At 37.6% G+C, this 27,040-nt stretch overlaps 1 protein-coding gene across 2 annotated transcripts in view; it reads left to right on the plus strand.

Annotated features, from left to right (window-relative positions):
• The window catches only part of Plcl2 (phospholipase C like 2), a 180,458-nt gene that overhangs the window by 95,823 nt on the left and 57,595 nt on the right, over positions 1-27,040 (plus strand). For both annotated transcript variants that reach the window (XM_076842423.1, XM_076842454.1), the window contains exons 2-3: positions 8,852-11,338; positions 13,794-13,997. In XM_076842423.1, coding sequence (XP_076698538.1) covers positions 8,852-11,338; positions 13,794-13,997 — 2,691 coding nt within the window. The remainder of the gene's footprint in view (positions 1-8,851; positions 11,339-13,793; positions 13,998-27,040) is intronic.

Below are 27,040 nucleotides of genomic sequence, written 5' to 3' on the forward strand. Positions count from 1 at the left end.
ACTTAAGGAGATAAGACTAAACCACATAGAACAATTAGCTGAATAAGACTATCATTAAATGTTTAATTATAGGGTAAGGACTATAACTACTGTACGAGTTTAGAGAAGACCTACATCAAGGGTTGAACTAGTGTGGGCTCATGAATGGCTGAGAGATTTAAAGAATATGTTACAGAAAGCTGAGTTTCCTTTTCATGTTGTTTCTTTTCTTGGTTTTCTGATCTAATTGCTCCCCCCACCACATACACAAATTTCACATGCATATAAACAATTGAATTAAAAAATTTTCTCAATTAGAACAATTGAGAATACTACTTCTTCAAATATTTCTTCTGCCCTATAGAAAAAATAAATTTTTCCTATAAGATATAAAAAATAAATTGCTTTCATAATAAATTGCCAGTGTGCCATTTTCCTTAAGAATTTAAATTTTAAAAATATGAATTATTAAAATTTATGGTTGAAAGAGCTACTGTTCTTTATTCACTGGGGTGGAACTGACCCAAGGCAATAGCTGCATCTGCAGATGGATGGATCTCCATGATGCTTTCCTCCTGACTCCTAACTACCCCTGGATTGCTGTATTTTTTGCCTCAAACCTCAAGCAATACCATATTTAGGGATTAAAAAAAGTGAGGAAAATATACTCTTCTTCCAAAGCTATATTGAAAGCATGAAGAATCAGTACAGTTTAGGGGAGAAAAATAGTGATTAAGAAGTTACTCTTTGAATTGATTAAATGTGGGCCTACATAGTCACTTTATGTGATTCAACCTTTCAAAAATTCAGTACAATTTACTAGAAAGTTATTAACAATTAAAGTTATATAATAGTTCTATAGTGAAGGAAGCCAGCAGGCTCTATAGTATCTGAATATGAAATTACCATCTACATTGTTGAGAAACACCCATAGTTTTCACATAAAATTGGGCCACTTAAATAACCATTATTATGGATCATAAATTAGAATACATTAGCATCAATATTTTCACTGGAATGTAGTCTAATTTATTGGAGCTCAGTGCTTTCACTGTTAAGTTTTTCATTTCTGATAAAACCAACTGATTTTATTGCAGGTTGCATTGGACACAGATGTAGATTGTGGTTTTGTAAATTTACTTTGAATAAATATTTTAGTAGTTGTGAAAATGTTTCAACTAAAGAGTGTTGTCATGAAAGTGGTATTGTTTAATTATAGTCCTCTAATCTCATAATTAAAGACCTCATTGTTTTAAAGGCAAATGTAACTCATCACATCACCCAATTTGGAAGCTTTAACCTGATCCTAAAAGTTTGATTTTACAGAAATAAGAAATTTGTTTTCTTTGTTACTATTTTGAACATCATAGGTTTATCTACACTGCAGTTAGAATTGATATGGAATATGAAGTAAAAGAAATCATCTGAATAAGTCTGATGACAAAGTATTTTGATTGAAATAGTTTGGTTATATTTTAGACAAAAAACATGGGGGTTATGAGGATCTGTGTTTCAAATTCATAGTACATGTGGATACTTATGAGTGATTTTAATTGTAATTTTAATTAAATTGATGGGATTTAAAATTCATACAAGACTCTGAGGAGTAGATTACCTATTTGTTCCCTAGAGATGTGGAAATTCAGCCTCTTGAAGCTTTATTTTGAGAGGGCATCTGGCTGTCTTTGACAGTTTCCCATTGTATATCTTGAGCATCGCATCCATTTGGTTGTGTTCAGAAGCTCTGTAGCTGCATTAAGTAGTGACCTCGTTTAAACACCATTCATTTGGTTTCTTCTGAGATAAATTAACCTTTGACAAATCCTAAATGGCTCGAATATTGCTGTTACATGTTTATTACGGTATTTTTTTGTTTGTTTGTTTCACAAAGAAATAATGTCAGCCCAAAATGAACTTATTTATTTAACAGGGTCTATATAGGCTGTTAAATGCGTTAAAGAATTAAGTTGAAAAAATGGACAATACATACATGACTAGATGTATTATTCCATATGAAGATGGAAAGTAAGAAATATCTGTCCAATGGGAATGTTATTTTAAAAACTCGACAACATCAGAGATGATGAATACCAGGCACATTCAAAGTTCTTGTCAATGTGAACTAATTTGATTATTATAACAACTATATAAATTAGGTATTATAAATAACATATGAAGGACAGGTATTATTTTGATGGCTGTTTTGCATGTGGGGAAACTGAGGCACAGAGGACAGATATACAGTGCTAGCTTATGTTTTGTGGCCCACAGTATTTCTGTGGATAATTCCTAAACTATAAAGTTTATGAACTGTTGAACTAGTTTGCTCTACTTTGGTATGAACAAAAACATTTCATGGCTATCAATGTCTGTATTGATTTTTCTGTTTTATTAATAAAATTCTACTTTTATCTATAAGTTATATAGTTTGCTTCCTTTCCTCTCAGTTTTTGTTTCTCTTGGATAGCCTTCACACTTCCATTACAACTCTGTAAAACATCCTTTGCCTTGATGCTAATGTTTAACGCTAATGTGTAGCTCCACCACTGATCTACAACCCCAGGAAGTGGTAAACTTTCCTTTGTCTTCTAAAGTTTATAATCAGTTTACAATTCTACATTTTTTGGAGGAAAAAGGATGGGTGTGCAGATCACTTCAGAATCTGATCACAATCCTGTGGACCCTTTGAAACCAATCTGTGACCCCTCAGAGACTAATAACTGGGTTAGAAACATCTTTGTCTTTGAAAGTAGAGGGAATTTCAGGGGTTTAAAAGAGAATAGCTTTCCCACAGAGCTATTTATAATATGTAGTACATTTGCAAGTTGCTGGTCAAGTAGACAACCTGTGGTTCAGTATAAATAAGTGAATCACTTGTAGTCCATCTGAATGATAATTCTTATTTGTGTTTATTTTTAAAAATATTTTTAGTTGTAGATGGATACAATACCTTTATTTTTATTAATTTATTTATTTTATGTGATGCTGAGTATTTAACCCAGTGTCTCATATGTTTGAGGCAAGTAAGTGCTCCACCACTGAGCCACAACCCCAGCCCCTCTTATTTGTGTTTCTATGTATAAAATTTTCTTTTTTCTCTGGCTGCCTGAAGGCTTTTCTCCTTTTATTTGATTTTCAGCAGTTTGACTTTATCTAGTTCTGTGCATGTGTGATCCTGCTTGATCTAATTTTGGAAAAATTGAGAATACTACTTCTTCAAATATTTCTTCTGACTTATTGTTGCTCTGCCTTTTCTTACTGGGGCTTCATTTTTGCATATGTTGGTCAAATTCTTGGGTGCTCTGATTGATGGAGATAGATAAAATTTGTCTCTTTGAGTTTTAATCTGGATAATTTCAGTGACTTATCTTCAAATTCACTGATTCTTTCCTTGGCTAAGTTTAGTTTACTTATTAGTACATGAAAGGAATTCATCATCTCTAATGTTGTCAAGTTTTTAAATTAACATTCCCATTGGATCATTTCTTATAATTTTCATGTTTTTTGTGAAAACACACCATCTGACCATGCATTATTGCCCATTTTTTTCACTTAATCCTTTAACACATTAATTATAGTTTTCAAGTCTTCATCTAATAGTTCCAGCCTCTGAATAACCTCTGAGTCTGGTTCTATTGATTGCTTTATCTCTTGACATTGTTTTTTTTTTCTTACTTTGTTGTGTGTTCTATAATTTTTATTGAATGCTACATGACGTTTTATAAAGACTGAGATAAATAAGATTTATTTTCAGAAATGGGCATGTCAGGTCATTAGTGCTGGAGAATTTGAGTCAGGTTAGTAATTGAGCTAGGTTTGGATTTTGAATTGCCACTGTTAGCTTCAGTTGCACCCCTAGCTTCAAATTCCTCCACTGGTGGGCTACTGTCAATCTGTGTTTTGGGTGGGGGCTGGCGTTCCGGACGGCTTGCTCAGCGTTCTTGCTTTACCCTCAGCTTTTAGCTGTGATTGCTTGTGTCAGAGAGGTGTCTGTTTCCATATTCTTACTCTTTCTATAGTGGTAGACAGCTTGTTCCTCAGTGCTAGGCTTTCAATGAGGTCCTGGGAGTTTTTGGTCTCCTGGACTAGTTTTAATCTTAGGCTGTGCTATGCACCTGGGCCTTAGGGTTGGGCCATCTCTGCCTTCCTGCCCTGTTCCATGTAGCAGCACAACTCTGCCTGTACCAATATTGAGTTTGGGCAGGAGATAGTTTTTTGCCCCTTCCTGGTCTTATCAGAGCTCTACTTTCCTTGTGCAAACTCCAGAGTCCAAGAAGTTTCTATATCCCTTTGGACAGTGGACCTTTGCCTGGTTCTATAGGCAGATGGATTTTGCTTCCATCCTTTTCCTAGTGGCTCTGGGAGAAAGGACTGATGGCCTTTCCTCAGGGGCTATGTCTTGCGCTTCATGAGAAAAGGGTTGAAGAAATGGGCAACTTTACACTGCACCCCAGGAGTAGCCCTCACCTTCTGCATGCCTATACCCAGGAGAGGGGCTCTCCTCCTGCTCCACCTCCATTCTTTCTCAAGTCTATGTGTGGAGAAGCCTACCAGTGGGAATTGGCCTTGGGAACTCTTGAGAATTTTAATTGTTTTCCTCTAATGGGCAACCAGTTTCTATGTCCTGTTTCTCTTTAAACAGGCATATCATTTTGGGGAATTCACTTCCCTTGGTTGCCTTATGACCACAGCTCTGACAGAAACAAGAGAAGTCATGATATTAGTTTGTCTGGCTTTTTCTTATTAGTTTGTAAGTGACATTGTCTTTTGGCTTTCTGTATCGTAAGCCATAACCTGAACTGCACTTACCTTACTTCATGACTTTTACACTTATCGGAGATAAAGAAAAGTCAGGCCTTGCTTTGCTTGTTTAATAGGCCTAGTTCTTTCTTGGGATTTTTTTTAATGGTTTTGTTTTGTAAAAGTAACAGAAATTTCTTTAATCCAGTGTTTATTAGCTCTTTTAAATTCTAGACCCCCTTGATAAACATACAAACCCTATATCTTAGTGTTTTTATTTTTATTCAAATGAAATAAACAAACAAAAAAACTCCAAAAGAACCAGAGGACAAAGGCTGTTTTGTTTTCATCCTACCCCACTTTTGATATCCCCCACTGCAATTTAGCTATTGGTACACCATCTTTGCATGTTTATTTAGGAATAATCAAATACAAAAATGGAAACAAACAATTTTGAAGTATAGAAGACACAAGAGGCAATTACTTCCATCAGAGCATTAACTCTGCACGCTTGTAGACAGGACTCTAATCCTGCATATCAGCCTCTTTCTTCTCCAGAGTGAGCTAGATCAGTTGGATCAGTGGTAAGTACTTTGTTGCCAGTGGAAGAAATGAGGCCCGCTTATTGTTACCTCATTTCAGAATGAAAACTGATGAAATTGCTCATGGCTGTTTTAAGAAATTGCTGCTGTTTAAATATCCAGATGAGCTCCTATTTTTAGCAACAAACTCTGTTCAATAAGTTGGTTAGAAATCTCTATGTTTTTCATTATATATTACTGCTTCCACTTGAGTGCTCAACATAAATTCGGTAAATATTTTTTATTCATCCTGAATTTGATGTGATACAGAAAAGTTTCCTTGACCTCTTTCTAGCACATCATTTTACCTAAATTCATTCCTGGCACAATATTGTTATATTGTAAATAAGTGTTGGTTAATATGTAAGCAACATTTTAAGCTTCTTTCCAGTTGTAAAATCTATGATTCTTTATCAAGGAATGCAAAATTTCCGCATTTGGTTTTCTTCTAGTCCAGACCTTTTTTGTGTACTTTTTCTTTTGATACCAGTGGGGCAGCAAAGATGCCCTGCGTGGCTGGGTTTCCATTTTGTGGTATTCACCATCCAGAAGCATTAGGTGATGAGTGCAAACTCATCATGTAACAGCCATCTCTGAGAAAGAACTTAAACCTTGAAAAAAGTATTTTGAGACACCTCCATCTCAGCAGAAACCTGTGCTTTTTCCTTTGGTTCTAGGTAATTAATGCATTCACACACATGTAGTTTGTGAACATTTTAGAATTGAATTTAAACTAACTTGAATTACAATCAGATGCCTGATCACTGTTGGGCTGAAGAATGAAAGTCAAGTTGAAATGACTAGGACTGAGATAAAGATTCCAAATGTTAGGCAGTTTGGGACCCGTTCTCCTGCCCCTGAACTCTGATTCTGTGTCCCTCTCACACAAGTGCTTCTGTCTTCCCTTCCTTTCTTTTTGCCATGGGGGACCAGATGGCCTACTTCTCTAGTCGTCATATCCACCTGTTACTCCCAGCCAGAGATTCTGGTCTATCCAGTGACCTGAGTGAAGCTTGCACCTGCTATCCTCTGTGTTGGTCTCTAAGCAAGCACACTCTTCTATATGAGTTTTCTAATGGCTTTACTGCTAGTGGGAATGGAGAAACAGATTGATTCATGCAAACCTTGGTATTCTGTGGAGAGGACAGCATTGTTGTAGCCAGCAGCATATGGAGGGGGAGGAGGAGACAGGAGGTATCTGGTAAGGGGTGTCCCTGCTGTCAATATATCAGCAGTGCTTTGGTGGCCGTCAGGTGCGTGTGTCTGCTTTCAGTAACTTGAAGTCCAATCAAAGCCTGGGCTGGTTTGTGAAAAGAAAAGCAATGTTCATAAAGGAACTACCTATCCTTAACATGCTGCCTGTCCCACCGACATGGGTGTGTGAGTGTGTATGTATGTTGTGTGTATTAGCCAACTTTACTATTCAACTTTTTTCCTCTTAATTAACAAACAGACCTATGAATTTGTAATGAATCAGAAAGTGGTAGTAGAATATTAATCAGTGTGTATGATGGCAGAATAAAGGATTGCAGTGCTGAAAAAATACTAGATGTTTTAATGGATCAGTGATAAACACCTCCATTTATCTTTGTGACTTCTTTTTACTGGTGGCACTTTGAGATGTAATTTATAAAGATTATGAAATTTCCTTACTAAGTTAGTGTGTTGCCTTTATTAAAGGTAAATGTGTCTTCTTAGACGTAAAGACATCCTTCATTCTGAAAAATGGGGAATTTATACATTTTTTGTGCCCTTATGCATGGCTGATTACAAATTTAATTTCATGCCAGCTGACTTGAATAGACAGAATGCAATCTATGCTTTAGGGATTTGGAATAGCAATAATACAATATATCTTATAGATACAATTAGCACAGTTTTTACCACTTTTGCACTTTATTGTTCTGAGGATACAGTTATAAAGAAATACTCTGCCTGGTGGCTTTTATGTTTTATCTTGGCACTCAGATAACAAAAGCCTCTGTGGTTCATTTTGAAACTTTGAGGGAAATGATACCCATGTGATTTAAAGTTTTAAGTTTAATTATCTTCTGCAAATTGCTTTTGGAAGTATAGGTAGTCAAAAAGTAAAAGTAGTTTTAAATTTTAAACATAGAAAGTAGCATAATGGTTTTGTGAAATATAGAGGATTTTATTCGAAATAGATGCTATCCAGAACAGGAAAATCAGAATTGCCTTTGTAAAATATTTTGCATGCTTTTTTCTTTAATGCCTTGAAAGTTATATAATCCCAACCCCCACCCCTTTTCCTTAATACAAAGGCTTACTGAAAATTTATGACCTCTGTCTCATTACAGATTTCATATACCACCTAAGAGGCAATATTGTGTTTTAAGTTAAAATCACAAAAGATGTTTTGAGGTCATTTGAGCAACTCTTTTTCAAACAAGAAAGGTATACATATGGGAAGGTCTTAAACAACACAGATGTAGATGCCAATCCTTAAGTTGGGAACCTCTTTACTCATGCAGGAGAATTGAGGAGTACATTATTGGTGGTGCAGAGTTGTTTGGAAATAGATGCTTCTTGAAGTTTTACACTTGGGTAGTGATAATAACCTATTTATATTGGAAGTACTTAGATGATATTGTTCTCAGCATCAGCCTGGTACACACTAGTAAATTTTAATAAGCCCAACTTTAGAATTTCAGAAGTACCCCCCAGATACAATAAAGATCTCCCTCTCAGACCTAATACAGTTGCAAGGGTAAAACCATATATCTGAACTATTTAGGAACATGACTATTATGAAACTCCAAAGAGCCAGGAATTTCTGCTGGAATTCCAGTGTATATCCATTGAACACACATTTTAATAGTTGATACTTAGCACTTTCTTGTTATTTGTTATAGAGTCCAGAAGTAGCCCAAACATCTCACTGAACCCTAGTGGCCAGGAAATGATTTTCAGACTTAATAGTGTATATCCCCATGATGTGAGGTGCTGCCTAAAATGCCACTTCCTGATACCATCCCTATAGAGCTGACATCCTAGAGTGCTTAGAAATCTACAATTAAATCAGATAACCCAGAGAATTTTAAGGTAGATGATCTGGCAACAAGCTGTTAGGACACACTGATGAAGGAGACGTTATCCCCTCTCAGGATCTGCTTCATGGAGTTGCTTCAAGACCTGTGCAAGCCCCACACTCAGAAGGTCCCCGTACTTGACTTAATGCTCTTCTGTTATCTTCTAGAAAGTCTTAATAATTTTTGAGTAGGACTCCTACATTTTCATTTCTCTCCAGGCCCTGAAAATTATGTAGCCGGTTCTATATACAGATTTCATTGTATGTTACTAAAATCGTGTTCCTTGGCAAGAATGAATTGAAGTTATTTGATAATGATTTCTTATCTGTTGGTATTGGGCTCTAAACTACAAGGCTACTTCTGAGCTTTAGAGGTGAATGAATATCCTTCACCACAGGACCCAGAATAGGAAATCCTTATATTAAATTTTAATTAGTAATCCTGAACACAGATACCCATTTTTTTTTATGTTATTCTAATCCACTTTTTTTCCCCTCCCAGGATGGTACAAAACAGAAAAGGGAGCGGAAGAAAACTGTGTCGTTCAGCAGCATGCCCACTGAGAAGAAGATCAGCAGTGCGAGTGATTGCATCAATTCCATGGTCGAAGGTTCAGAACTCAAAAAGGTCCGCTCCAACTCTAGAATTTACCATAGGTATTTTTTACTGGATGCCGACATGCAGAGCTTGAGGTGGGAGCCATCGAAGAAGGATTCTGAGAAAGCCAAGATTGATATTAAATCCATCAAGGAAGTGAGAACAGGAAAAAATACAGACATATTCCGTAGCAATGGCATTTCTGACCAGATATCTGAAGATTGTGCATTTTCAGTCATATATGGAGAGAATTATGAGTCACTTGATTTGGTTGCCAACTCTGCAGATGTTGCAAACATCTGGGTCACGGGACTGCGGTACCTAATTTCTTATGGCAAACATACCCTCGATATGTTGGAAAGTAGCCAAGACAACATGAGGACTTCTTGGGTTTCACAAATGTTTAGTGAAATTGATGTAGACAACCTTGGACATATAACTCTGTGTAATGCTGTGCAATGTATCAGAAACCTCAATCCTGGTTTAAAAACGAGCAAAATTGAGCTCAAGTTCAAAGAGTTGCACAAATCAAAGGACAAAGGTGGCACAGAAGTCACAAAGGAAGAATTTATTGAGGTTTTTCATGAGCTTTGTACTAGACCTGAAATTTATTTCCTTTTAGTTCAGTTTTCAAGCAATAAAGAATTCCTTGATACCAAGGACCTTATGATGTTTCTTGAAGCAGAACAGGGTGTGGCACATATAAATGAGGAAATAAGCCTTGAAATTATTCATAAATATGAGCCATCCAAAGAGGGCCAGGACAAGGGCTGGCTGTCTATAGATGGGTTCACTAATTACCTTATGTCACCTGACTGTTACATTTTTGATCCAGAACATAAGAAAGTCTGTCAGGATATGAAGCAACCTCTGTCTCATTACTTTATAAACTCATCTCATAATACATATTTAATAGAGGATCAGTTCCGAGGTCCCTCTGACATCACAGGATATATTCGGGCTCTTAAAATGGGTTGCCGGAGTGTCGAATTAGATGTATGGGATGGGCCAGATAATGAACCCGTAATTTACACCGGCCACACTATGACCTCTCAGATAGTCTTCCGCAGTGTCATTGATATTATTAACAAGTATGCATTCTTTGCTTCAGAGTATCCTCTTATCTTGTGTTTAGAAAATCACTGTTCTATTAAACAACAGAAAGTAATGGTTCAACACATGAAGAAAATTTTGGGAGACAAGCTCTATACCACTTCACCCAATGTCGAGGAATCTTACCTACCATCCCCAGATGTTCTGAAAGGGAAGATACTAATCAAAGCCAAGAAGCTGTCCTCAAATTGCTCTGGAGTAGAAGGAGACGTTACTGATGAAGATGAAGGAGCAGAAATGTCTCAGAGGATAGGGAAGGAGAACGTGGAGCAACCCAGCAATGTGCCTGTGAAGCGATTTCAGCTTTGCAAAGAGCTGTCTGAACTGGTCAGCATCTGTAAGTCAGTTCAGTTCAAGGAATTTCAGGTGTCATTTCAGGTTCAGAAGTACTGGGAAGTCTGTTCCTTTAATGAAGTGCTTGCCAGCAAATATGCCAATGAAAATCCAGGGGACTTCGTAAATTATAACAAGCGTTTTCTTGCTAGGGTCTTTCCTAGTCCGATGAGAATCGACTCCAGTAACATGAACCCTCAAGATTTTTGGAAATGTGGTTGTCAAATCGTAGCCATGAACTTTCAGACTCCGGGGCTGATGATGGACTTGAATATTGGCTGGTTCAGGCAGAATGGAAACTGTGGCTATGTCCTTCGGCCGGCCATCATGCGGGAGGAGGTTTCCTTCTTCAGTGCCAACACGAAAGACTCTGTCCCGGGAGTCTCCCCTCAACTTCTTCACATTAAAATCATCAGTGGGCAGAACTTTCCAAAGCCCAAAGGATCAGGTGCCAAAGGTGATGTGGTGGACCCTTATGTCTATGTGGAAATCCATGGGATCCCTGCCGACTGTGCAGAACAAAGGACAAAAACAGTGCACCAGAATGGAGATGCACCCATTTTTGATGAGAGCTTTGAATTTCAAATCAACCTGCCTGAGCTGGCCATGGTGCGCTTCGTAGTGCTGGATGATGACTACATTGGGGATGAATTTATTGGTCAGTACACAATTCCCTTTGAATGTTTACAGACGGGCTACCGCCATGTCCCCCTGCAGTCCTTGACTGGAGAGGTTCTTGCTCATGCTTCTTTGTTTGTGCATGTGGCCATCACTAACCGAAGAGGAGGAGGGAAGCCTCATAAAAGGGGCCTTTCCGTGAGAAAAGGGAAGAAATCCAGGGAATATGCATCTCTGAGAACGTTGTGGATTAAAACTGTGGATGAGGTGTTCAAAAATGCCCAACCCCCCATTCGGGATGCCACGGATCTGAGAGAGAACATGCAGGTATGTGCTCATGGTCAAGTGTTCACTCAATGGTTATTCTGCTGAGTGCATGTCCACAGCTTAGGAACGTACTGGTCTTTTTTTTTTTTTTTTAATGAGTATATTTAATTTCAAATAATATGTAAATTTCAATTGTTATTAGAATGTTTGCCTCTAGTCTCATTTCTTATCATTTAAATTCCAGAACTACAATTGTTCAAAATAATGGTTAGAATAATCTAGTTTTTTTGCTTCATTGCTCATCCCAGTTCCTGTTAAGGACTAATTCACAGTTCCTATTTTTTTCTAATAGTATGCATTGGAATCTGATATTTCTTGGTTGTGACACAAACATATGACCCCTCAAAACAAAAAGGGATATGGGTTACAGTAAAAGAGCCATGCTCCTGGCCTTTCTCATGGTGCTGCAGTGCTGGGAAGATAGTAGGCCCTTAAATGAGTTAGTGTGTTTGCATATTCACCTGTCTCTTGATTTTAGAGGCTTGCTAATTGTTTAAGTAAAAAACATGTGGTGTCTCTATTTATTGAAGTCGAAGGTACAAATGACCTCTGAAATATATAATAGCTGAAAGCAATCAGTTAGGAACTGTGTATTTAATTAAGCATGTCTACAAGCCTAACCATGTGGTTGAGCCTCTGTGTGAGTGATGCAGAAGTGGACAGCAAAGACCGGCCATACAGAGGTAGCGACACTAGCTAGTCACAGTGTGTTTGGTACCATGTGTGATAGGTGCTCTGCTTGATCTGTTTATTTTTAAATGACTGTTATAAAAATGACATCAGCAGTAAACTCTGGTTCAGAAAATGTACTTTCTACATGTTTTTCCCATCTGCCAATTCTGCAGATTCTTTATGAAGAATAAGCCCTTCCTGTAATAGGGGCATATATTTTCTTTCTCTCAAGGTAAAAGCATAACTGAGATGTGGAGGGCTTTCCCACTACTGAGGGTACAAGTGTTGGGTAAACCCTCAGCTCCAAGCAGGACACATTGTCCCTTGCCTGGTGGCTGCTGGAGTGTATGTGCCACAGAATTCCCTTGGGGACCTGCCAAAGCCAGAGCATCATCTTTTCCAGAGCCTGCATCTGCTCTGAATCTGACAGCCCAGTGGGTGGTGATATTTGATGGTTGCCTGCTGTCACGGGCAGTCTGGCCGAAAGCATGCAGCAGTGAACCTGCAGCCAGACCACCTGCCCTCAAGGGACTTGTCCTGTAGCTGGGGGTGGGCATTGGGAAGGGGAAACAAACAGTAAGTATGTGAATATACAAATAGGACAACTGCAGATGCTGTGAGTGCTATGAAGAAAATAAAACAGAGAGGTATGCTGGAATGATCAGGCTCTACTTTATATATCACAATAATGATTTATTTTTATTCAGTCATATCAAAGTGATTTTGAGTGAAATTACTTATAGTTTAAAACATGTCTGTTTTCTCCTCCATAACATGGCTTGTTGAGAGGATTAAATGAGGTAATGTGTAAGACATATGCCCAGTATAGCCTAGACTTTGGAAATGCTCAAAGAATGCCAGCTCGTGACATTTTACAGTGTTGAGGATTTTCTTTAATGGATGTTTTAATGAGATGCGTCTGGTGATTAGAACACAAGAGAGACACTGTTGTGATGGTCTACGCCTGTAATCCCAGCTATTTGGGAAGCTGAGGCAGGAGGATTGCAAATTTGAGGCCAGCCTGGGCAATATAGTGAGACCCTGTTTAAAAATAAAGCAAAAAAAACAAAAACAAAAACAAAACAAAACAAAACAAACAAACAAAAAAAAAAAAAAAAAACAAGGACTGGGATTGTAGCTCAGAGGTAGACTGCTCCTAGGTTCAATCCCGAGTACCGCCATGTAGGGGAGTGGTTTGTGGGGTGGGGTGAGGGTTACAGTGGAGAAGGGCAGGGGAGTTGCAGTGGAGATGCTAATAAGGGAAAGGCAAGGGGAACCAGGACCCTTGCTGGGCAGACCCTGCAGTGAAGAGCAGCTTCTTCAAAGGTCCTGTAAATTTGGAACCTTGGTATAAACAGGTGATATTTCATTCCTTTCCCTTTTGGGTGGCTGGTGTATTTGATACTTGTTTCAAACCGGATTTGATTTTTTTTCTTAATCTTTACCTTTTTCATATGCAGAGGCCATTCTTTTTATTTGCTCATACTTGCATATAAATATTGCACTACTGTGAACTTTGATCTGAAAAGAGGCTTTGACCTTTGGAATAATTCAACTTATTTACATTTTCAATACTTTTGATAAATTAGTATTACAAATGTCTGTAACCGTATTTACTTTGGAAAATAGTTATTTTTTCCAAGGATAAATAATTATTAGCCAATTCTGTCATAACATTGCCAATAACTTTTATACCAGGTTCCAGTATAACCAGTTATATCAAGTATAATATCCAGGAGAAATTAATTAATTACCAAGTGCCTCCTTTCTTGCCCTTTGACAGAATGCAGTGGTGTCCTTCAAGGAGCTGTGTGGCCTGTCCTCAGTGGCCAATCTCATGCAGTGCATGCTGGCGGTATCTCCCCGCTTTCTGGGGCCTGATAACAACCCCCTGGTGGTCCTGAATCTCAGCGAGCCATATCCCACGATGGAGTTGCAGGGCATCGTGCCAGAAGTTCTGAAGAAGATTGTAACGACTTATGACATGGTGAGTGGTGTTTGTCCCATCGTGTAGGCTGGTGCCAGAGATGTCTTTAGACAACATGCCATATGTCCTGAGGAGCTCTTGCTGAAGTGTGCATTTTTATTTCATGCTTCATTTGTCTGTGTCGGAGAAGTAACTCCCCTAGCCTTGCTGTATTGGAAAGAGTTTAATGTTTTGTTATTGTTTTAGAAAGCAGGATTCATTCAGAGAATTACTTGCTCACTTGCTTCAGTTGGATTAAACATGAGTTACCTTCTCAAGAACTATGTCTGAATTGATTTCTAAAGGATGCCTTATTTTCTACATATATGTCGTAAAGAATTTTTATCTCCTTGTAACCATCTATTGATTTCTTTTGTTTTCATATCTCAACCTAGTGAAGATGAGAAATTTAATTTAAAAAATAAACTTGGAATACTGGAAGGGGCAGGTGCTGCATCTCATTATTCATGATGGTTTCCTTCTTTCAGCAGCTGCTCTGAGACACCTGTGTTTGTCATCAGCTTAATGTTAATAAGGTATCTTCAGGACACCTAGAATATTACATTTTTGCAGTTAAGGTCTGTCTTGTATTTTCTTTTTTAAATATTTTTTTTAGTTGTTGATAGATCTTTATTTTTATTTATTTATGTGCGGGCTGAGAATCGAACCCAGTGCCTCACACATGCCAGGCAAGTGCATTACTGCTGAGCCCCAGCCCCAGCCCTAGCCCTGTCTTATATTTTCTTAATTGCATTTCACTGTTTTTGTCCTTTGTGATTTATCATAACTCTATGAGATAATTTAATGGGCAAATAGCACCTATTTCAAGCTCACGATGTAGTTAAAGTGATCAGAACTCACTGGGTGTACTGGTAGTGTCTTGTCAGCATGTCAGGATTAAGCATAGGACAATCCCCTTCCAGATAGGCCAGTTTGACATCCTTTACCATTCAGGGTAGTTGGGGGTAAAATTCTCCTCCACTCTAGAAGCCCAAGCTAAGGCCACAGAGCACTAGGCTGTCTCTGATGTAGCTTACAGTGCTCAAGGACCAAACAGGATTGGCATCATATACACTGAAAACACTGAAAAGTTTTTTGAAAACATTTTGATCTGAAAAGTGGTAGATTAGAGAGATTTATGAAATTAAAGGGAAAATAAAAAACACTTCAGGTCAGCATTTCCCACACTGTTCTGAGGAACCTTGGTTCTTTAGGATGTTAGTAAATACCACATGGGGAGAGGGTTCCATGATGAAGTACTTCAGGGAAATACTGGTCTGAACAAAACTGATCAGATACCATTCTTATAGGATTTCTTGGAGCCTTATCTTTCCTGGCACACTGTGCTACAAGAGGGCAGTGGACATAGATAGTTATCTTTCCTGGCACACTGTGCTCCAAGAGGGCAGTGGACATGGATAGAGCACTCCCTATTTCACATGTTGGCTTGACCAATAGACTCCTGTTTCCAAAAACAAAAGTTCTGAAGAACACATTTTGGGAAATGCTTCTTTAATCTTTGAGTAAGTCGGGAAGTACAAGCCAGAAGAATGTAATTGTTTTAAGCAATTTATTAGTTTGTTACCTTCTAAAAAGGTGATTTCAAAGCTGTTTCCCCATGTTCCTGTGAAGCAGGCACACATTGTAATGGCTGCTCATATCCTCTGCTATTTCTAGCTCAGACTTCATGGAATCACAAGAGATGTGAGGGACTGAACACTGGACACTGTGGCAAACTACAGGGAGAGTCACCCACCCTGCAGAAAGTAGGAAGACTAGGGTTAGGTATGTCTGATAACCCTTGAGTGATGCTGGGTGCCAGAGGGCTACAAAGATGTGCATGAATGGCCTCTGTCTGGGAGCCAGCCAGTCTACTAGAAAATAATGGGAGGAAGGACAGAATTGCCATAATAGGCTCATGCTGGGATTCCTTAGGAATAGGGAAAATGGAAAGATAGGAAAAAGAGATAAAAATGGAGAAATTTGAAGTAATTTGCCACGCTGTGAGCTAGACTATGTAGTTAGTTGCTGATTCCAGGTTTTATGGGAAGATGCCAGAGAGAAGTAGCTGATGTTTATAAGTGAGTGCCTTTATTTATTTATTTGTTTGTTTGTTTGTTTTAATTGGTGCTGGAGATCAAACCCAGGGCTTTGCATATGGTTCAACAAATACTTTAGCACTGAGCTACACCACAACTCTGTAAATGCTTTTCTAGCTTGAGCCACAAATAAAAATCATAGACCTACTTCATTGATCATTTCAGTGACAGTAATATAGTAACGTTTCTTCACTTTAAGGTTTTTGACAGGGACTTCCTGACAGTGGAGTGGGGGTCACCATGTAGGTGATGACATGGTTGACTGGTGCTGAGTGTAGATCAGAGTAGAGTTGAGAGCCTGGCTGAACTCTTAGGGTCTCCTTAAAACTCTTTAAGGACACAGAGACTGCCACAGCACCCACAACTATATTTGGCACAGGAATTGCTCAATGTCTCCTGCCCCTTCCTCTTCCTGGACTAGTAGATGACAACACTTATTACATAACTCTTATTTGCATCTAACTATATTTGTGTTATTCTAGAAGGAATAAGTTTGCTTAAAAGTTTTAAATTGTGAGACTATTCTTTTCTCATGTTTAATTGAAATAGCTGTGCTGCTTGATACTCTATGGTTTATAGATTTGTTTTGTTTTTAATTCCTTCTAGTAAACTTATGTTATAAAATATTTAAAATTAAGTTCAAATTATTGCTACAGCAATATTATAACTCTTAGAATATTTTATGGACTTTTTTTAGTGACTTAATAGTTTCTCACCTTATAACAATTAATTCGTTAAAGCTAGCCAAAATAGGGAAAATGTTGATGGGAAATGTATTATGGTCGTGGACAGTCTGTAACTTTAAATATAGCTCTTTATTTTTATAGTGTTATATTGAGCTTGGCCCAAAATTAACCTTAGGAGAAAGATCTTATTTCTTTGTTGACTTCCCATTTATAATTTGAAGACTTCAAATGAGAAGTAAGAGTGGGTTGAGAAATCCCTGTCCAGAGCGCCTGTGTCATTGTGTGTCTGTGCTGCTGACGCTCGTCCTGCTGAGTACTGTGCTGGCTCCCACGGATGAGCAGGTGTGTATTGCTGCCATCCAGACTGAGATTGCTTCTCAATTTATACACTCTGGCTAATGAAATGGAATGTCATAAATGTGCCAGTTTCTTTTTGAAAAGGGGGAATGCAGATCATGAACAGAGAGCAGTATGGAAGCCAGCAATGAGGCCAGAAAGGCAGACCCAAGCACACAGTATGGCTGCACATCCCAGTTTTCCTAGGATGGGTCTTGTTCACATATACCTGTTGTTCTAGAATAATTGTTAATCATTCTCTTGTTGTCTCTTGAAAATATTCCTATTCAGAAGAAAAGGAAAGAAAATTAATCTTTTAAAACTTTTAACTATCCCTATTCAGATGGTCACTTGTGTTGTCACCTACCCATTGACCCTAGATTGTTCTAATGGCTCCTGTGATTACCACCAATAGGCAGACTTTCAAAAGTCCTGATTTTGGTTTTACCCTATTTGTGATGTCCCCCATGATGTTGCCATGGAGTGGAAAAGAGCTTCATGTTAGTGGAGGTTTATTGGGTAGACTGGGCCTTTAAATGGCACTTCCTTGTCTCCATGGTCCTGGTGTCCTTCAGTACCTCATCCCATTTCTTAGGGACTAAACCTATGAGGATTCAGCTTATTCCTCTAGGTCATCTGGACTCCTCCAGTCTACCCTCCCTGATTCTTAATGGAAAAGATCCTTGAGTCCCTTTATTCAAACCTAATATTTTCAACAGATGGGGAATGACTTCCAGTTATTGATCAGTATTGCAATATACCATATACATTATTATGTCATACATTATGACCAGATGAGAGAGTTGTGCTTTTTTACTTAAATAATTGATTTGGTTTAGTTAAGATATCATGTTGGTTTCTTCTGAAGTGGAATATAGTAAAAAATTGAATTTGTTTATTTTATCAAAGCATATAAAATAAGTAATGCTTGCATTTTCCTTTTTTAAATATATATTTTTTTAGTTGTAGATGGATACAGTTCCTATATTTATTTTTATATGGTGCGGAGGATCAAACCCAGTACCTCACATGTAGGCAAGTGCTCTACTACTGAGCTACAACCCTGGCCCAAACATTTGCATTTCCATTGGTGAAATCTACACTTATTTACAAACCCTTATTACATGCAAGGTCCTGAGTACTCATCCAACAACACATATTTACTGAGTACCTACTGTGTACCAGGACCTGCATACTCTGTATAATGTACAGTTTTCTTAAGGATGGATCAGTACTGTGTTTCAAATGCACCCCTATCCCCCTCAATATAAGAGATCCAGTTCACCATCTTTTGAAACTGAAATTATTTTTACCAATCTTTTCTTGTTGATGACAGTGAGAAGTCAGCGCTCTAGCTATCTTTGTTTATTAGATCCAGATTTACCATCTGCTTTAGACTTGAATTAATAAAATTTTTATGAGGTCCATACTAACACATGGGGACAAGGAGTCAACATTCTTGCTCTATAGAGAGAAAACATTGGGAATATAAAGGTTTTGTGAAGTATTACATTAAAAGAAGGTTCTTTTTAAAAGTTTTTGCAACTTTTTGATTTTGTTAGTTTTTCTATTATATGAAATATGCTTTGATCAAAGTCATAAAATTGAAGATGAAGTTGTAGGTAGTGAAAAAGCAAGAAAAAGAAAAAGTAAAGATGATGAAAGCCAGTGCTGTCTTGCAGGCAGTATGGTGGTTCACACACTGTGGCAGACTCTTGGGCAGCCCCCACCTGTTTGGAGGTTTTACACAAATTCATTTTTATCACCACTGTTCCTTTGTTTCTACTTTCCATTTGCAATTAATTTGTTTTGATCATTTCCTTGCAACTTAACAAAAATTTTGGTTTTAATTACCTTCAGGTTTAATTAAGAGAGCATACTCTGAGGAACCCATTGATCTAGTACAGAACGGTATTTTTTTTTTTTTTAAGGGAGGAACAAGATGCTTTGTCTAAGAGGATATAATTTGCACTCTGTTTTTGTGTAAGTTGCTGAGTAGTCTCTTCTAACACATAACTTTAAATATTTTTTAACTAAAACAAGGTTCTTTAAATAAAATATGTGAAATGAAGACTATTTCTTACACAGAAATGTTGGCAATAGGCAAGTGGCATTAGGAACATTCTGTTTTGTGTTGGTGGTATGCTTTCATGTACTTTTTTAGCCACTGCTTAATGCAGTAAGGAGATAAATCACACTTCATAATTAATGGAGCCTGTTGGTCTGGACCAAGCCAGAGATGATCTGCAATAAGGTTACTATTGATCCCTGTCTCCTTTGTGGCTCCTTTTATCACTCTCCTGACTCAAAACTTGACATTAAAAGCTTCTTTTAATTGGAGGTGTCAACTTTACCAACTTTTATAACTGTGGAAAAAAGGTCAGATAGAATATTACGCTTTGGGATAAGATTGCGCTAAAAAAAAAAGAAGGAAGGTAAGAAATGGAGGGAGGAAGAGAGGGAGCAGTGGTGGACAGCAAGGGAAGGAGGGATGGAGAGAGGATGAGAGAATGTATCCTGTAGAAGGAAGATCAGAAATCCAAGGGCTATAGATCAATTTGTTAACTAGAGATATTCAGTAAATGTTTGCAAAAGAATTCTCTCTAGAATCATCAAAACAATACAGCTGAGCTACTCCAGAATGGTTTCAGTTGCTAATGGAAAAGAAAGAAACATTAAAAAGGTAGAGTGTGATGATGGCATCACTTTGTCATCAGGTCAGATGGAGCAGGCTGCCACAGGGTAACCAGTAGCAGGGAGGTTTGGAAATTTTTTAAAGGTGGTGCTTCTAGGCTGCACAATGGTGATTACAAGATATTATTTCCAATCCAGTTTTTCTATCTTTACATGTCTTCTGGGAAACCATTGAAGAACACATATTTTAAAAGTATTCATACACATGCACACATACATCAGATATGTAAGTAAGGAACAACTGGGGAAGACTAGAATTTGGGGGGCTGGCAGTCCTCTTGAAAAAGAGATTTCATCATGTAGTAGTTTTTGACAGATAAGTTTGATACCTCTCTAAGAGGACAGCAGTGAAAACCTTGATGGAATTCACAGTTTGTCAGATGGTGTCCCCAGATAAGATATGCTCAATAGTACTAGTTGAACAACCATAATCCATAGTCCATATCTGCATGCTCCAAAATCCATCCTGTCAGTGCTTAAAAAGTTTCAGATTTGGAGACAGTTCAGATTTTGAGATTAGGGATGTTTCATAGGTGAAATCTATGCAATTTTTTTTTTTTTTTTTTTTTTTTTTTTTGGTGGTGATAGTGATTGAACTCGGGGCCTTGCATGTATGAAGCAAGTATTCCACCACTGAGCTACACTCACAGCTCCTCTGTTTTAGATCCAAATCTGAAACACTTCTGGTTCCAGGTATTTTGCATAAGGGATAGTCAGCCTGTGTGAAGCAAGCCACTGTATTGTCTGACTCACCCTCAGCCTGATTTGAAATGTCTAAGTAAACTAGGAACCAGTAGTTGGGTGCTGTCCAATCACTATCGTGAATAAGAAATGGGAGCCTGCTGTTGGCACATTTTCTTAGGTAGATTTCATGTGAACCAAGGCTACCTGGAAAACAGTTGCAGAGCAGTGTTTTGAGGCCATGTATTCCATAAGGTCTCCACTGTTTTATTTCTCTGTGGAGAGCCTTTGTATTGCCTTTTAAGGGGGCATATTTTCCAATATTTTGTTTCCCTGAATCTGATAGAAAACAGCTATGGAATTTATTTGAAACCTAAAACTCAAGAAAAGTCAGAGAATTTCTTCCTAAACTTATGCTTTATGCAAAAGAACACTACTACATTTTTAATAAAACTAAGATTGCTGAAGTACTGTAGTCTTTTTTTTTAAATGAAAAGCAGAGAAATTGTTTCCTATCAAATTCCACAGTGAATATTAGATTTTGCTCTTGTATAATTCCATCAAAATCTATTTTTGATGTTCTTTCTGTCTCTCTTTCTCTCTTTCTGTCTTTCTCTCAATAGTGGGGATTGAACCCAGAGATGGTTTACCACTGAGTTATATCCCTAGTCTTTTTTTTTTTTTTGGACAGTTTTGCTAAATTGCTGAGGGTCTTGCTTTGTTGCCCAGGCTGGCCTTGAACTTCAGATCTTCCTGCCTTGTTCTCCTGAATCACTGGGATTATAGGCATGGAGTAGCACCACCAACTATGACTTTTCTTCTTTGTCAGATGTGTCTTGTGTTTGTTTCTGCAGTGTCTGAAGGCACATCCAGAGTTGTTTGCTAAGTTCTCTTTTTTCTCTCTCCAGGACATTACAGGAAAGGACTTGATATGACTTTGCAATCCTGTACTTTATGGGTAATACATATATTTCTTTTTGGTCAGCCATATGCACTGGCAGTTTTTCAAAGCTGTGAGGAGGCCTTGAGCTTCCTTACCCCAGTTTATTCAGTGATCCCTTGGTCTCTGCTAGATGCTAAGCTGCCGTCTTCCCATCTCTGGGGTTCTTACTCTAGTACCACCCTTCGTCACCTTCTGCCTGTGTGATGGTTTGAGTTCAAACTTTACACTGAACCCAGGTGAAAGACAAAACATAGCTTTCTTATCTCTCTTAGGAGGTAGGTATTTCTAAATTTCTGTTCTGTTTGGCAAGCTAGATCTGCATTAATTTACATTGCCCCTTTGGACTGCAGGCTCAACTCCTCAGGTGCAGCAAGCAGTCTCAGTCTTCCTCTTCTTTTTCTGTTGCTCTACTGTGGCTGTCCGGAGAAGGTGGGGTTGCATGAGTCTTCTTTTTGTGTCCTTGTCAACCTGCCCTGGAAAGCTGGCTGTCTTCCTCTCTTCCCCTCCTCCCTCATCTTGGCACGACACAGGCCTTGTGGTGGAGCTAAGGGCCTCTGCATCACACACACTGCAAGAGGTGGGCTTCCAGCTTTCTTTCCACTGCGCCTTCCCTCCTCTGCTCTGGAAGTTGTGCACTCCTTGCCTTGCCTTTGTGGGCAGAAGGGAAATCTCCTCACCTTAGGGGCTAAAATTCCATGATCTATGGGCTGTTTCTTCATATGTGAAGATAACTAAGAAAATAGTTTCTTCTTGATATACCCTGGCTTTTAAGGCTATAATTTTGGTAGGAATCTGGGTGAGTAAAAATCTAGCTGAATCTTTAAGACTGAGAAATGTCTTTGTGTTTGTAAGTTACTCATTTGTCATCTAAGCTCCAAGACTCATCCTTTGAATGAGTGGAAAGCTCCCTGGACAAAATGCTTTATAAAATATGCCAACCTGTATGAAAATAAATATCCTTTTTATACTATTGCCGTTGAACCTCGGTGATTGCTGAAGCACCTGCCTTGCAGCCTTCCCCTTCCTGCAGCTCAGCTTCTGAATTCCCCTAAAGACATTCTCCTTGAAATGTCATATAGAGGAAGGTCTGGGTATTTCAGGGAGGAGCCAGAAGAAAGAGTGAGAAGTGAAGGTGACAAGATGTAGGCCAACTAGGATTAGATTATTATCATTGAGAGAAATAGAGCCAATTGCTTTTTAGTACCTGACTGTGGTTGTCAGGTAAGTGACATTTTTCTTAGAGCATCTGGGGAAAGTATCATACCTTTGGTGCATTTGGATTGATGAAGAATTTGTATAAAGCCTAATAATTGCAAAGAAGGGGAAAAAAAGAAGCTGGTGATAACAGGATTAACTGAAAATGTGTGCCTCATGCCTATATTCTTCTAGCAATTGAATCTTTCCAACACAAAAATGTTTTATTTGCCATTAGAAAAAAACATCAAAAACTACAAATAATATACAACCCTTTAAAAAAAAGATTTTTACAGCATCTAGAATCTGTGTGCTATCTCAAAGTTTGTAATTATTCTTGTAGTGTCTGCAAAATGGTATTGTCTCTGCATCCAGATTTGTGAATTGTGATTGTCCTCTTTGTGGAAATTTTTTTCAAACAGAAAAGCAATGATCAAGGAAACAAAGATCCTAATTGCCTTGTAGTGTACAGTAATTTGTGTATCTTTACTTGTGGTGTTTCTGAGTTCCCTATCCTTTCAGAGTGACAAAAATGAAGACTAGCTTGCCTAGAACATGCAATTCAGAGCTCATGAATCATCCAGCCTGTTTCTCCATTGTGTTTGGGGGCTACCTGGCTCCTGTTACCTTAGACCCAGAGGAGAGCCATATCCCTTTTTGATACTCCTACCTATGCTGTTGGCACAAAGGTGGTTGTGCCAGTACTTGCTGGCTTCTTTGAAAGAGAAATCGATGTATTCATCTTTATAAGCTTGCAGAGGCCTGTGATAGAAACCTTGGAGCTTCCCAAGTGGACTCCACTTCAAAACACCAAGCACTGTCTGGTCCACACTAAATGGCAGGACCCATGAAGTGTACCTTCGCTGTTTAATTGTCCTAATAGGTTGACTTCTAACCAGGTGGGGAGGGGGTGAAACCCATGGTACCTACAGTTGGCACCAGAGGACCATGTAGAATTCAGGATGCTTTATAGCCAGTTAATGGAGATATTTTGCCTGAATGATTATTTTATCAGTGCTGGCTTCAAAGTGTGATCTACATTTAACTAATACGAAATACACACATAGGTACTTTTTAGAAATACTTGTCTTTTGTCAGATTCACCAAAAGGATGAATCATTGACTATTCCATTGTCTCATCATTGTCCATGTTTAGGTTAGAGTTTAGAAAACACGTAAGTTTTAGTCATAAAAATCATATTATTTATTTATTTAGATTTTCTGTATCATACCCTGACTTCATAAATATAAGGTCCATTCATTGGGGATTGATCTAATCCATTGCCACCTCTTCTTGTGTGGTTTAGAGCTACATGTGCTTTTTCATTTAGAAGTTCAGCAGTGCTGGAAAGATTGAAGTTACATCAGATACTTCTATAAAAACCATTAGTGGTCATACATAGATTTATGTACGGGATGATGGACATGTACTTTTTAGACAAGCAGTCACATTTTAGAGGACAGCTCTTTAAGGAATGGAATAATTTGGATGGAGTGTTACCTATAAAAATGAAGTTATTGAAATAACCAGATTATATGGCAAATCATCTATTTCAGAATTGTTTTTGAATCAATGTAATTGTTGACACCTTCTCAGGCCACTTTCTGGCATCCTTTTTGGGCAAGGGGGCAGAACTAATTTTTGACCACATTTCCTATTTCCCTGGTCATGACTTGAAAAACATTTTTTTTAAATTTAAAAAGGCTGTTTTCCATAGTCTTTTAAGAATTATTATTATTAGAGCTTTATGGTTATACATAGTAGTTGGATTCCTCATGACGAACTCATATATGCATGGAAATCAATTTTGGTTCATGATCCTCCTTTTCCCTCCCATCCTTCTTCCTCTACTAGCCCTCCTTTCACTTGTACATTAATTTACATTTGATTGTTTTTTTATGTAAATCTTATTTTCACTTCCCCCTTTTCTTTATTTTACTCTAGTTTCTGCAATGAGGAAAACATTTGACCTTTGAGTTTCTGAGTTTGGCTTATTTTACTTAGCGTGATATTCTGTATTTCCATCCATTTACTATCAAGTACCATAACTTCATTCTTTTAAATTGCTGATTGGAATATCATTTATATATATATATGTGTGTGTGTGTGTATATATATATATATAGTGGTGTATATATTTTTTTTCCCTTAATATATTGACAGGTAATCTGGGTTGATTCCATAGTGTAACTATTGGGAATTGTGCTGCTGTAAACATTGATGTGGCTTCTGCAACCTTTTGGATAACAAGGGAGTGATTTTTATTCACAGTTAAATGTATTACTATAAAAAACATGTAGCTCTGAAGCCCATATTTTGTTGATAGGTTTCATTTGACCTCAAGTTCATAAGAGAAATGAAATAGAGCCTTGCCTGTGGGTTCTTTGTTTCTCAGTTTCACTTGAGTGTGAAGACTCATCCTCACCCTCACCCTCACCCTTACCCTTGCCCCCACCAGCCTTCTCAAAGCAGCATCCTGGCTGGTGACTCCCTTCAGCATGCTCATTGGTCTCCAGTGGGGTCTGTGGGAACCACCACTGTACTCTGTTTTGATGGCACCTCTTTCTCACTCTTTTCACTTGTATTCCCCCAGATCACTGAAAAACAACTGCCACTCCCACTGCTGTAGTAGTCACCTTTAATAGCAGAAAGCTGGTTTGACTGCCAGATGAATTTATCAGAAATAAAAATAGCATTTAATAATGGTTTTAAAGTCTTTTCTAACTTAATTAGGGCATTTTTAAATCCTGACCCATAACAAAATTACCCTCACAGTAAACTCAGTGGGTGGACAATATGATGTATTAAGAGTTAAGTTTAACTCTACAATCTTAATTACTAATTAGCTTAAAATAGTATCTTAAGAAGTTTAAAACATTAGTATTAGCAAATATTTAGGGCCAAATTTTTTCTATTTTTTATATGGAGGATTCATGTAGGCAATCCTTCATCTACTGTATAGAAATCCTTAATTCAAGGATTTTCTTTTAAATCAGTATGGATGTTTCTAGTTTTCTTTCTAATTATTACATTTCTATAATGGAAAGAGGTTAAATGAAATTAGAGCATAATTTATGTCATTATATAGCATGAAATAATTTTATTTAAATCAGTTACCTGTGCCAAAGCAAAATAAATTCTATCTTTGTGAATGTAAGTGGCTACTTTCCTGTTTAGCTAAATGTGAGTAGAATGGCACTCAGTAATTTTTAGTTGATTCCCTAAAACTAAGCCCTTCTTTGTTGTTGTATATTAGAATTCTCCATAACCAAATTTTTCTTTTGCATACACGTAACAAATGTTCATCCTTCAAAGGTACTAACTGAGGCAGGAGGACTGCAAGTTCAAGGCCAACCTGGGCAACTTAGCGAGACCCTCAGCAACTTAGCTAGACCCTGTCTCAAAATGAAAAGGTTTGACAGTGTAGGTCAGTAGTACAGCACCAATCTCATGTACCACAAAAATAAATAAACACATGCACATACTCTAACTGCATTTGATTTTTCGCGTTGTTTTCTAAAATGTGCATGTAGCATATCAGACTATATCTTGGGTACTTTTTAGTTGAATATCATCAAATGATATGTATCATGTGACATTTTAGAGCAGAAGTTGGGGAATTCCTGCTTTTGCATGGTCTGCAAACTAAGAATGATTTGTATGTTTTTAAATGATTGAAAAAATATTTAAAGACACAAAAATTATGTAAAATTCAAATTTCAGCATCCATAAACAAAACTTTATTGAAGCACAACAACATTTATCAAATATTATTGATGACTGCTTTCTCAGTAGTCTAATTTTCTATGATGGCAGAGTTGAGTAGTTACAACTGAAATGAAATCCATGTCTAAAGCTTACGATATTTCCTATCTGATGTTTCACAGATAAAGTTTGCCAACCCATCAAAAAAAAGATGGATCTGGAAAAAAATCCTTAGGGTATTTTGATACATTGTTTTCTAAATTCACCTTTTTCAGATTAAATTATGATTGTAAAGGTTTTTCTTTCTTTTCTTCTTTTTTAATATATTCACTGCATTTTGAATTTTGATCTGGAGAAACGTGATTGTAATTGTTGAGGGAGGAGTGTGTCCTAAAAGTCTAATTATCCTCTCCTGGAAAAAGCAGTAAGCAGTAATGTTGTGAGCAGGAACCTGCAAAAACAGGAGGTGGAAACCAGAGGTAAGCCAGTGGAAATTAATGTTTGTTCTGTTTGTTTTTTTAGTATCCACGAGATAAGCATGATATGTCAGTAGAAAATGATGACAGTCAAGCCAAGTTTCATGTGATAATCCAGTAAAACTTGTAACTAATGTAGCTTCACACATATTTATCGATATGTTATAATCATGTGTTGCTGCTTGGCAATAGGCATTAAAAATGAGTTGGTCAGAGAATTGAGTTTAAGTAATGCTTTACGTTTAAGTA

The sequence above is a fragment of the Callospermophilus lateralis genome, chromosome 1, assembly GCF_048772815.1.
Source record: "Callospermophilus lateralis isolate mCalLat2 chromosome 1, mCalLat2.hap1, whole genome shotgun sequence".
Classification (NCBI taxonomy): Eukaryota; Metazoa; Chordata; class Mammalia; order Rodentia; family Sciuridae; genus Callospermophilus; species Callospermophilus lateralis.